Consider the following 12,688-nt stretch of genomic DNA (forward strand, 5'->3'; position numbering starts at 1 on the left):
AAATTTATATGCCACTGCAGCAGGAATACTGTTTAAAAGACCTAAAACAAGAAAGGCAAATAAAGACCTCATGTTTCCAAATCTAATCAGAAGCTGATATGCTATAGTACCTTTAGGTTTAAAACAGCCACAAATTAGGTTACTTACACCATCCAAAACTTTAATTTCATAAGACTACACTACATACAGCTTTATGTGATGGATATGTTCCTGTGTTTCCTGTAACATACATTAGTTCATAGATCTGCCTGAGCAGTAAACCTCCTCTCCTTATGTGCATTTCATTTCCTTGAATCACAGGAGCTTCAGTTTCAACGACTCACCCGAGAACTGGAAGTGGAAAGGCAGATTGTTGCCAGTCAACTAGAAAGATGTAGGCTTGGAGCAGAATCACCAAGCATCGCCAGCACCAGGTACAGGGCGAAAGCCTCTGTCTTTATGAACCTTCAAGTTGCATGTCTTACTAAGTTGACCTGGATATAAAAAATGATTCTGTTGTGTAATTTCTTTAACTTGGCATTCCTGTATTTGATACCAAAAATGTCAATGTATTTTAACTTTGAGAAGCCTGTTGCAGTATTGATTATCCTTCAGTTCTGTGCTTGAAGTGTTTTATGTAGTATTGGTAAGCTTCTGTAGCAGAAGAAACTGCTACCTTCAGAAATTTGATTTCTCATATGTAAACAGTTGGTGGATATTTCACAATTAATTGCTATTTGGTAAAAAGTAGCTGGTGCTGTGAATCTGGCATTTTTTTTAATCCAGGAAGTATTTCTAAATATTTTTCAAAATGGCTTCAATTTAGTTTGAGCTTTTTGTGAAACCACTATATAAACTAATATTACTATATGAAATAATTTAGAGTATTATCTATATCTAAAATGTACCAATAAATGTTTTGCAAAAAAATACTACTAACAATAAAGCTACCTGCCATAAGCAAAAAAAAGGTAGAGCATTGAAATACAGTAAATACAGACTGAGTTTATTACTGAAAAAAGCATGTAATTATGATTATTTTATTTAAATGGCATCTTTATCTGAAAATATCGTTATAAAAATTACTTCACTACAAATGGTTAAATCACTGCTTATCTATAGATTTCTTTCTTAGCAATTACATATTTCTAGAAAGTCTACTATAAAATACTTCTATTGTTTGCATTTTTAAGCCTGTTTATTTACACTAGATAGGTATGCCCACAATAACTTGTGTCTCATTTATTTCCATCCCCATGATTTTTCTTCTCTGTATCATCTGTTATTTGTAGATGAAAACTTCTTTTTGCTGAATAGAATGTGGTTTGTAGTTTCTTCTTTCTAGCTGAATGTTGATATGAATTTTAAACTATGAGGGTGGTAAGTTGCATTCACATGGATTTTTCATCACTGACTTCTGATAGTCGTGTATATTGATATGTTTATTAAGGCATAAAGCACACAAATATGGTCAATAAGACCTTTTAAAACAAGTATAAAATTATGTAATCATTTAAAAATATTCAAGCAGGTTTTTATAGTAAGACAAATTAGCAAAATGCAAAATTATAAATGTCTAATTCTGCCTTTGCAGTACCTGATGAAATAATTTATCAGGGAAATGAAAATTGTTAAAACAAAAATTAGTTTTAATTCTCTTTATTATTGTTTAAAAATTATATGCAGCTGTAGCACCAAAAAGGGAAATTCATAAACTCAATAATATGACATTATATATTCCTGAAAAATGTGGATCAACTGGCTTAGCAACATTGAATTTCATCTTAATAGAAAAATTAATTTAACATTTGAGAGGAGTTTTTTAGGATTTCTTATTCTGCCAACCTATCTAAGCAAATATAGAATTTCTCTTAAACTCCTAGAAATTCTTACTATACCAATAATAAAAGCCATTACTTAGGAAAAATGGCAAAAGAGAAGGGAAAGCCCCAAATACAAAAAGAAAGGAAAATTAAAGACAGCACCAAAAGCATTTGAGCTACTTTGTAGGCCTGAGGACAATTGTCAGACCCCAAAATAAACTCTAGAATTGGCCGCAATGAGAAATAAGAAATTTGGGCTTGGATGTGTTCACATTAGTGCATTTGAATTTAAGATAACTGTATTCCATTAAACTGTGACTTTCAAAGGGCTGCAGCTATCACCTTGGCAAACCCCAAACTTACACAGTATGTGAGTTTGGAGCCCAGATATAATTGTCCCCATCTGAGAAAATAGCACCACTAAAGATGAGTTCATAATCAGATTTTATAAAGCACAAATCAAAAAAACCCAAAGAGTGATATCAGCAAGATGACAGAATAGGACTTTCTAGTGTACTTTTTCTCACAGAAACTTCTATTTGAACCACTTTTCATCTATGAAAATACCTTCACAAGAGCTAAGGAATCCAAGAGAGAGCAAGCATCTGAGTGTGCCACAGAAATGAGAAAGAGTGTATTAAAGAGGGCAGAAAGGACAGTTTTGTATTTATGTTTTGTTTAACATATTATTTTGTATTCTGATTTTATAAAAGACTGCATTTTAAAAACTTGCCTTAAAAAAAATACTTGACAATGAGTGAGAATCAGTAAGAGGAAGAAAGAGTAGGATTTCAAACTCCTAGAACCAAACTGGAGAAATTCTGAAAGGTATGCATGGCAAAGGAAGGAAGGCAGGGAGAGAAGGAGGGAGGGAGGGAGGGAGGGAAGGAGGGAATAAGGGAGGGGCAAAAGATGCTCATTGCAGAAGTATTTGCAAATATCAAAAAAATACAGAGAACATAAGTATCCACCAGGATGGAAATGGGAAGTAAGTTGGCTAAAAAAACTGAAAAAATCAAAAGTAAATAACTAATTCTACATGTATCAACATAGGCGTGTTTTCTGAACTAACTTTTGATTGAATCTGTGTTGCAGAAGAGACATAGGTTGCCCTCTGTTAACATTTTTAAATATAGCAGTACTATATAATAATTAAGCAATACTTAGAATTACTTATCAATGAGTGCACATGAAGTAAAACCATAGAACAGTTTTGCAGTGACACCAGCTTAAGATAATATCTCTAAAAAGAAAGAAAGTGGGAAGATATCAGGAATTAGGCTTTGGCCCAATCTGTAAAATTTTATTTAAGAGAACCATCTGGAGCAAGTATGACAAAATGTTAATAATTTTAAATGAGAGGGTACTTGGTATATGCATGACTATCAAATTATTTTCTATAGTTTCTTTAGGTTTTAAAATATTAAATAATTTTTGGTTATAGAATTCAGTTAGCTAATTCCACAGATTTGCTTTTAAAAATCTATAAAACATATACTGTGTTACTACCAGTGTTTGGGGAGGTTGTTTGTTGGTTGGTTTTGTGTTTGGGTTTGTTTGTTGTGCTTCATGTCTGGTGCCTAGAGTCATCTCAGGCATGTCACTTGGGCTTAGGCAGTCAATGTTGGTTGAATGAGTGGGTCCTGAAGAAATAGAATCAAAGCTGACCAGAGAAAGGGAGAATTGTGCACACAGCATATATAACCCTACACCATGGTTGTTATGGATTACCAAGAGGCTCAGTAGTGTCTAGGACAAGTCCTGAAAAGACCTAGTGGCTTGTCAGGTTGAAGAGGTTTGAATGTGGAGAATTTCATTAGATCTATAAAAGAGAGATACAGGAAGTTGGTAGTGATGGCATTGCTAGAATCTGATAGTTCAGTCTGTACAAATGGAGTGAAGAGAGATCAAGCAGACAAATAGGAATGTGTTATGGAACCTTTACAATTAGAATAGGGTGTGTTTCTTCATTCAGTGAACTTTAGTTGCACTAAGTAACCCACTTGGAGTGTTCTACTTCCATTTTATGTCGGATTCATTCTGCTGCCCCAACTAAATGCTTATCCTTGCTTCTTTAAGCCTTTCCCAAGTTCCTCAGGAAAAATCATCTCCATCTGAACTCTTAGAACTGTTTTCTGTGCCTGTGTTAGTGCATCTGTGCTATGGTAAGGCCCACACCTGATGAGGCCCCGCCCTAAACCCCTGCCACAATGTCAGTAGGCAGGCATCCAGCCAAAGGGTCATTGAATGGACTCTGAACCTCAGTAAAGTCTGGTAGGTCTTGAGCACATCAGAGAATGCTTTGCCATTGGGTTAAACTTGCTGTCTTTGAGTTTCTAGCTACCCTTTCTCATGTCTGTCCCCTCCACACCTTTCAGAGTGCTTTTTAGTGGACCTTAAGAAATTTATTGACATAGTATAGTCACTCTGTTCTGTGACTGCTACGTCTACACACTGGTCAGAAACCCATTAGAAAGCAGCGTGTCACTTGAAAGACACCCTTGTATGTCTTCCAGCTCCTGGAACTGTCCTAGAACCAGAATCTAGGGATATAAATAGAAATTAACTTTCAGACTCACAGCTTCTTTCCTGTCAGCCATTTCTGGTTGGCTAAAATTAAAAGTGGAATTGCTATTTATGGCCATGGATTTTGTTCATTCTTACATAAACTGAGTTTAGTTTCAGCCAAACAGATGATTTTATACCTAGTTATCTTTCATATTGTTTGATTTGGATTCTGTCAGTAGGTAGGGTCATCAGTAAGATTTTTCTTACTTTTCCTTGTCCACTGATTCTGCTAATAATTAAAAGAAAATGATAGTGTATTTTTATTGGCTTTTTCAGTTGTCCAGAGTTTTCTCATTATTGGACTCATGCTGTGAATAAAGGAGATAGTAGTAAATGATTAGCTATAATAGACTGTGGAGCCCTTTTCCCAAATGAGTGGTTTTTACTGTGAGTAGTTCAGTTCCCTTACACTTGCAGTGAACTTGCCGTATGTTTAGTTGAGACTAAACATCTTAAAATGAAATTCTTGGGTTTTTTATTATTGACTCCTTAGCTAAACGAGGTAGTGAAAACCTCATTTTCCATTTGTTTCATTTCCTGCAAATAAAGACATTAATAGAGGTAGTGATATCAACAAATTTATAATGATCCTCAACCTGGAATTGATGGTATCTGTATCTAAAGATGATACATCAGATCAAGGATAACCCCTACAATCTATACAAACCCCAAAGGTAGGCCAAGGCATTTGTTCTGTGTATACGGTTGTTATCTATGTATTTGATCATTTCACCTCATCCAAAAGTATTTGAAACACCTTTTAAATTATAAAAACTAAAAATAGAGTGAGGAAATTAGAGGAAAGAAAATAGAATGTGTAGAAAACAAGATGAAACCAAGGTATTTAAAATAGTACAAAATATATGTAGTATCATGCCATGCATTTGCTAAAATAGGGAGCCACTTTGACCCTGACTATCCTAGTAGCCATGCTAATGACAGAAACACTAATGAACATAATAGTTTGTCTATAACAGTGATGGTGAACCTTTTAGAGCTTTCAATGATACAAACAGCCTGCTGCAGCATGCGTGCCATAGATTCATCAAGACTGGTCTATAAGATAAAGAACAAACCTAGTTGCATAGGAGGACTCCAATTCCTGGGCTAAGGCTTGCATGGTTTCCCTTGTGTGACCCTGTTTAGAGACCACTGTTAAGTGATGCAAGCAGTATTCTTAGTGGTCTTTCTCCATTAAATTACAAGAGCAGGCTCATAGAGTTGTTCTTCATTGCTAATTGGAATATAAACAGATGGAATAGTGCCCTAGCTAGAAGTAATTCTCCAGGGGGCCAATTTGACATCTAGCTTGGCTCAGAATGATACTTAGCATATGTAGATGGATGGACCAATTTCAGGTCTGCTAAGCAGGCAGTGTGCCATGACTATTTCTATCTGCAGAGCCTGAGAGTGTGGATGATAATGAAGGCCAGGATGTGTAGTGTCCTGTGATGCAGGTCACCATGCAGGTGTATGGTAAATGTGCTTTAGTAACAGAAATGGGTCTCAGGGGATGCTGAAGTATGTAGAGCTCACTTCAGGAGCCGAAGAGGGAAATGTCCCCTTTAAGCCTTATGTTTCCCAAGGGCCAGGCAACAGCTTTCAAATCAAATTTCTGATGAACATGGCATTTGTTCTTTTTTCTCTCTGTAATATCATCAATAGGGTATTGTTCTCACATTAGTGGAGTTTAGATTTCACTGGATTGGATGACAGTAAAAGGACCCAATAATCCACAGTGAAGAGCTCTCCGGCCTCTCTGACCATCTGCTCACCTGGGCATTTCCCTTGCCTTCCAGTGTTCCCAAAGGCAGGGATGGCCAAGATCTCAGGCTATATTTTATCGACCATGGAATAAAATTATGATCATCTTCATTTGTAAAGTACGAAAAAGTATAAAAAGAAAAACCCATGATTCTGACACTCAGGGATAACTAATATATTTTAAGACAAGTTTTTATTTATTTATTTATTTATTGCTTAAATTCTTTTATTGGTACATTGTAGGTATACGATACATTCACATTTATCATTGGGTGCTTGTACCTGTACTTGATGTACCTTGGTTCTTATTGTTTCCCCATTACCTGCGCGCCCTTCACCCCCTCCACCCTTCCCTATTTACATAGATTTCATTTCCATTTTTTTCTTTTCTCATAATTTTTCCTTTCCCTTCTTTCCTTTCCCCTTCCCCTCCCACTTCCTCTACCTCTTTGGACCTTTTCTTCCTATTTCAAATGATCAATTATTCATTTTAATCATTTTAATCCTTATTTACACTTTCAGTTTCTCACACTAGAGAAACTATTAGGTATTTACACATGTGTCCTCTTTAGTTCACTTAAGAGTATGACCTAATATGCATCCATTTAGCTATAAATGTCTCTAGTGTCTCATTCTTTATGGCTGAGTAGTACTCCATTTTATTAAAAAACCACATCTTCTTCATCCAGTTTCCAGTTGATGGGCACTTGGGCTGTTTCCAAGCTTTAGCTATTACAAACTGTGCCGCTATAAACATGGGTGGACATATATCGCTGTTGTATGATTCTTTTAATTCTTTTGGGAAGATACCCAGCAGGGGAATATCTGGGTCAAATGGGACCTCTAGTCCTAGTTCTTTGAGGTATCTCCATACTGATTTCCACAGTTGTTGCATCAATCTGCACTCCCACCAACAATGGAGAATGGTTCCTTTCTCCCTACACCTCTGCCAGCATTTGTTATTGGTTGATTTCTTGATAGCAGCCATTTTTTCTGGGATGAGGTGGAATCTCAGTGTTGTTTTTATCTGCATCTCTTGAATGACCAGTGATGTTGAACATTTTTTATGTTTATTTGCTGCTTTTACTTCTTTGTCTGAGAAATGTCTGTTCATTTCAGATGTGCATTTTTGAATTGAGTCTTTAAATTTGGGGAGTTTGATTTTTTTCAGTTCTTTATATATTCTAGATAGTACTTTGTCTGAGTTACAGCTTCTAAAAAATTTTTCCCACATTGTAGATTGTCTCTTAGCTCTGTTGATGGTTTCTCTTGCAGTGCAGAAGCTTTTTAATAAGATGAGATCCCAGTTGTTGATTCTTTGTGCTAGTTCCCGTGCTACTGAGGTTTTGTTCATAAAGTCTTTTCCTATGCCAGTGTCTTCAAGAGTTCTACCTAACTTATCTTCCAGCAAGTTTAGTGTTTCTGTTTTAATACTTAGATCTTTAATCCACTTAGATCTTAGTTTAGTGCATGGTGATAGATAATGGGTCTAGTTTTAATCTTTGGCAGGTTGAAATCCAGTTTTTCCAACACCATTTATTAAATAGGCTGTCTTTCCTCCAATGAGGGTGGTTGGCTACTTTGTCAAAGATGAGGTGCCTAAGTATGTAAGACAAGTTTATTGATGAATAAATTACAGTAAAGTTCACCACTTTGTGGCATAGTTTTATGATTTTTGACTACCACTTTAGCGTACAGTTGTGACTGCCATCAACATAGGGAACGTTATCATGAAACCCCAAAAGTCAAACAGTCACTTTTAAAACATCGTTTTAACAGTCACTTTTAAAATGTTGCATGTCTTTCTCATTTCAATTTTTTTTTCTTTAAGATAGTACCTTTTTGTCGTGATTCTAAAGTTCTACTTTGATAGTCCAGACCTTGTCCTTCACACAATTTTAATGGTTCCCAGTTGCCAGAGAAAGTCCCAAGGCAGTGAACAGCTTGAGGCTTAGACATACTAACTTGGCCACAGAGATTATAGGTTCTAATAGCAAGCTCAAAGTAGGGAGACTTTGCCAGAAGTGCTGCAAGATAAATTTAACCTTCAGGTGTACGTTGCATGAACTGTTCCAGTTCATGGAAGCAGAGAAATTACAATAGTGGTTCATCTTGCTAGGTATCAAAAATATGGAAGGATAATAAAATATAAAATACAATATAAATATAAAATATAATAAAATATAGAATTGAAGATTCAACAATGAAAATATGATCTTCTAAGAATTCTAGAAACTATCGCCTAAATTTTATAGTGCAGAATTTCAAAACCATTTTTTTTTTGGTACTGGGGATCGAACTCAGGTCCTTGTGCCTGCGAGGCAGGTGGTGGAACCACTGAGCTAAATCCCCGGCCTCAAAACTATTCTTGATAAGAGACTTGGAATCTTACCATTAACCAGAAACTCATCTTAGTTTCTGTTCTTTGTTTCTCAGTTACTTCTGGGTAAGTTTTAGATGATGAAAGAGAAAGTTTATTTCTTTACAGGTCATCAGTTTGTACCATCTTCCAAACTATAGCTTGTTTTAGAAAACACTAAATTTTCATTTGTATTAAAGTAATAACAAGTATTTAAAAAGTGGACCCTTTTAGAAGTAAAACACAGTTTTAATTATTTTATCTAGGCTTTTTGCTCATGATTTTAGAATTACTCTTTTTGGAAGAAGGTGGTCTCTTCACATTGTCCCTTAACTGGCTGCTAGCATTTGGAGGCTACTGTAGACACAGAGAAAAATCCTGTCCTTATAAACTGAACGGTGGGGGGTGTTGAAATTAATAACCTCACACTCTTCCTAAGATTCTCTCTCCCGTTTTGGTTAGTTTAAAAGTGTTAAAATAGAATTTTTTATGGTTTCAGAAAAGGTCATACAATCTTAACAAATAGTCTTATTATCACCACTTAAGAAAAGGACTGTTATTTTTTAATAAAAAGGTTTGATTCCCCACAGCCATTTTGATTTTTTACCCCAGATTTTATAGGGTCATCTGCTGGCACCCATCAGGCTTTTAATGAAACTATTAAAACTTCTAAAAATGTTTTAGGACTGACAGTACTAGAAAAGCATTTTTCATAGTTCAGATCTTTTCATCAATGAATATTTTTAAGTCATTGTGAAATAGACCTCCTGAAATAATGCATTCTTTAAAAATGAAGAGTCTTTGAAGATTGAATGTTTGTCCCTTGATAGTTTATTATTTAATTTACCACTTCAGGAAAATGGTTGATAAAGTTTTGATCCTTTGACCTGTAGTGGCTCTTACCAGCAAAAACCTGGGTTGGTTGGTTTGTCTTTTAATAATGCTTTTAATAAGATATAGTTACATACCTTTAAATTCATAATTTTATATTATACAATTCAGTGTTTAAGTACATTCATAGAGTTGTGCAGTCATCTAATTGTATAATATTTTCATCACTTCAGAAAGAAGCCTTCTACCCTTTAGCCACCCCCACCCCCACCCCCATTTTCTCCTCTCCAGAGACCCTGGGAACCACTAATTTACTTTCTGTATGGATTTACCTGTTCTGGACATTTTTTAATGTATGGTATTATACAGTTTGTAGCCTTTTGTGTCTGACTTCTTAGCATATTTTCAAGATTCATCCATGCTGTAGCATGACTTTTTTCCAAACAATATTCCATTGTATGGACATAACATTTTGTTTATCATTCTTCTTTGGCTGTTTTGAAGAATGTTTTTCTATCTCAGGATTTTGAGAGGGGAATATTGCAAGGCTTTTTGTTCCAGGTATTCTTAGATTGGAGAATATAGACCACAGAGAGATTCCTTTTGGCTGGCCCACCTGTCTCCCTGCATCTCACATGAGCTTTCCTTCTTCCCTTTCTCCTTTGTGCTATGTTTTGGTAAATCTTTATTTACTTCTGAGATTGTTGTCTGTGTTGATTTACTTTTAAATGCATAGTAAGTAAAGCTATTTGGGAGTCCTGTGATGTTTGTCACAACAAATTATATTTGGTAACTAGTGACTCTCCTAATGGTCAAACAAATAAAAGCTCCCTGATTTCATTTCTAATTCAGACTAAATGAAGAATAAACTATTTAATATTTGAATTGTAGTTATCGGAAATACTCTTTGGGATTTCCACAGTGAATACTTATTAAGTGCTTGCTGTTATGAGCAAACTTAGTCACATTGAATTTTTGTAATGCAACTCATGTTGTACACACTATAGAGAGTACCACATCTGTAAGAAAAAAAATGAACCTGCAGCTGACCTGCAGCTCTACAGAAGTGGTTTATCTGGAGCTATTTGCTAAGCACAGTTTTTCCCGAAGGCATTTTTAATTACTAGTTCTTATTCCAGTCTAGGCACAAACCAATTTCATCCAGGACATGCACATCCAAGTGCCAATATTTCTACACATTGGGTTTAAAATTGTACAACTAAGACTTCTATAGGACATGTGAGCCTAAGGTATTCCTGCAGACTAACTTATTTTAAACTAAAAATGTAACCATGTAGAATTTGGATTTTGAACCAAATACTTTTTATGAGCTTAGAATATTATACAACAAAACATTTTAATCATAGTGAACAAATATTCCAAAATGTATTAGCTAAGTTTTAGACTAGATCATGCACTTAGGAAGAACCACAAAATGGGTCAAGTTTATAGTTAGTGCCACAGTTTCATGTTATTGTAAAACTGTGTAGTACATTTGGTTAAATATGAAGGCAGCCCAGCTGTATTAACTTTTCTGATTAATAAAGAGAAAAATACTTTTTCACATTTAGAGATCTATGCATCTAAAATATATGTACCATGCCATTATTTAATTAGCTTTAAAGAACCATTTTGATTTGAATAACATTTCATTTTCTGTAATTTGTCATAGTTCATATTCTATAATTACTGTTCTTAAATTGTTTAACAGTAATGAATTATTGAATCAAAATAAGAATTATATTATTATCCTCCACTCTTAATCATTAAATTTTTTTAAAACCATGTATATATACTGTTGAAGTACATTAAGTACTAAAGTAGGCTATGTAGGATATTTCAAGATGCTTTTTGGAAAAATTTGCCTTTACTGCTTTATAGAAGTTGCTAATTACTTTTACCATATCAGACAACCAATAATGCTTTTAAATTATTTGTTTTCTTGTAACTATTATTTTGGGATTGTTTGTACTTACTAGTCTTCCTGAAATACTAAAAATCTCAGTACAGAGAATGATGTAACAAAAATTCAAGTACTCACATCCCAGAATTAAAAATTCATGAGAATTTATCACATTGTCTTTTTTGTAAAAGAAATGAATAAACATAAAACTCAAGTCTTCTTTGGCCTATTATCCTTTCTCTTTAGCCACTAGTGTGTAGTCTTCCAGCTTAATTTTTATATATGTATGTCAAATACTTATATACATCCATAATGTTGTTTTGCTTTTTAAATATACACATGATATAGTCTGTGTTCCTTAAAGATCTAGCCACATTGACATTGATTTAAATATTTTTAAACTCTTGTAATATCTATATTATCCACTATTAAACCATTTTCCCATTTCTTATTGAAGCTTTACAATATTTTAAGTAGTGCAGCAATGAACATTTCTTTTTATTTGATGCATAGTAATTGTACATATTTATACAGTACAGTGTCACATTTCATTAGATGTATATTATGTGTAATGATCAGATCAGAGTAATTGGTCTGTCATCTCAAACATTTGTCATCTATTTATGTTAGGAATATTCAAAATCGTCTAGCCATTTTGAAATTGGCACTTTTTAAAAAATCAGCCATAGTTATCCAATTGGTGCTAGAGGACATTAAAAGTTATTCTCCTATCCAACTGTGCCCCTGCCCCTATTCTATCTCCCCCCACCCTTCCCAGCATCCTTCCCAGGCTTTGTTAACTACTTTCCACTTTTTTGACATAAACTTTTTAGTTTCAACATGTGAAAACATGAGGCATTTGTTATATTTTGCCTGACTTGTAATTAACACAATATCGTCTATTTGCATCCATGTTAACAATGAACATCCTTGACTGTATCTCCTGGTTCACATGTGTAAGATTCTGGAATTATATTATTAGAAGGGGAATATTTGAGTCAAAATGAGTGTACATTTTCTACTTTCATTATTGACTTTATTTCTGAAGTAGCTCACCAGTTTTCACCTCCGGTGTCTGAAAACATTTAAGGTTTCCCTCCCTCCCCTCCCTATGTACATATTCTCTGTGCCCTTTCCCCCTTTCTCTTCTCTCATCTTTTCCTCCACCTTCAAACATTTAATACTGGGCAGGCTCTTGATTTTTTGCCATTTCACCTCATTTTACTTGGCATTTTCTTGATTACAGGGAATTTAAGTGTGTTTTCACGTGCTATATAGTCCATTTAAGTTTCTTCATCTGTTCATATTGTTCGCTCATTTTTGTATGAGTAATTTGGGCTATTTGATTATGATTAGTGTTTTTTTAACTAAAGTAACTTTAGAATATATTTCTTAAAATAGTACAAATAATACATCTAAATATACCATAATGATCTATCTATTTTTTAGAATATGATTCTT

The 12,688-nt window shown here is 34.4% G+C and overlaps 1 protein-coding gene across 14 annotated transcripts in view; it reads left to right on the forward strand.

Moving 5' to 3' along the window:
* Positions 1-12,688, forward strand: part of Pkp4 (plakophilin 4) — a 238,119-nt gene that overhangs the window by 123,144 nt on the left and 102,287 nt on the right. For all 14 annotated transcript variants that reach the window (XM_004835902.3, XM_013076305.3, XM_021265989.2 and 11 more), the window contains one exon: positions 301-413. In XM_004835902.3, the coding sequence (XP_004835959.1) occupies positions 301-413 (113 nt within the window). The remainder of the gene's footprint in view (positions 1-300; positions 414-12,688) is intronic.

This window comes from Heterocephalus glaber, unplaced genomic scaffold (genome assembly GCF_053883595.1).
Source record: "Heterocephalus glaber isolate CG9 unplaced genomic scaffold, H.glaber_assembly_v1.0 deba00000347, whole genome shotgun sequence".
Classification (NCBI taxonomy): Eukaryota; Metazoa; Chordata; class Mammalia; order Rodentia; family Bathyergidae; genus Heterocephalus; species Heterocephalus glaber.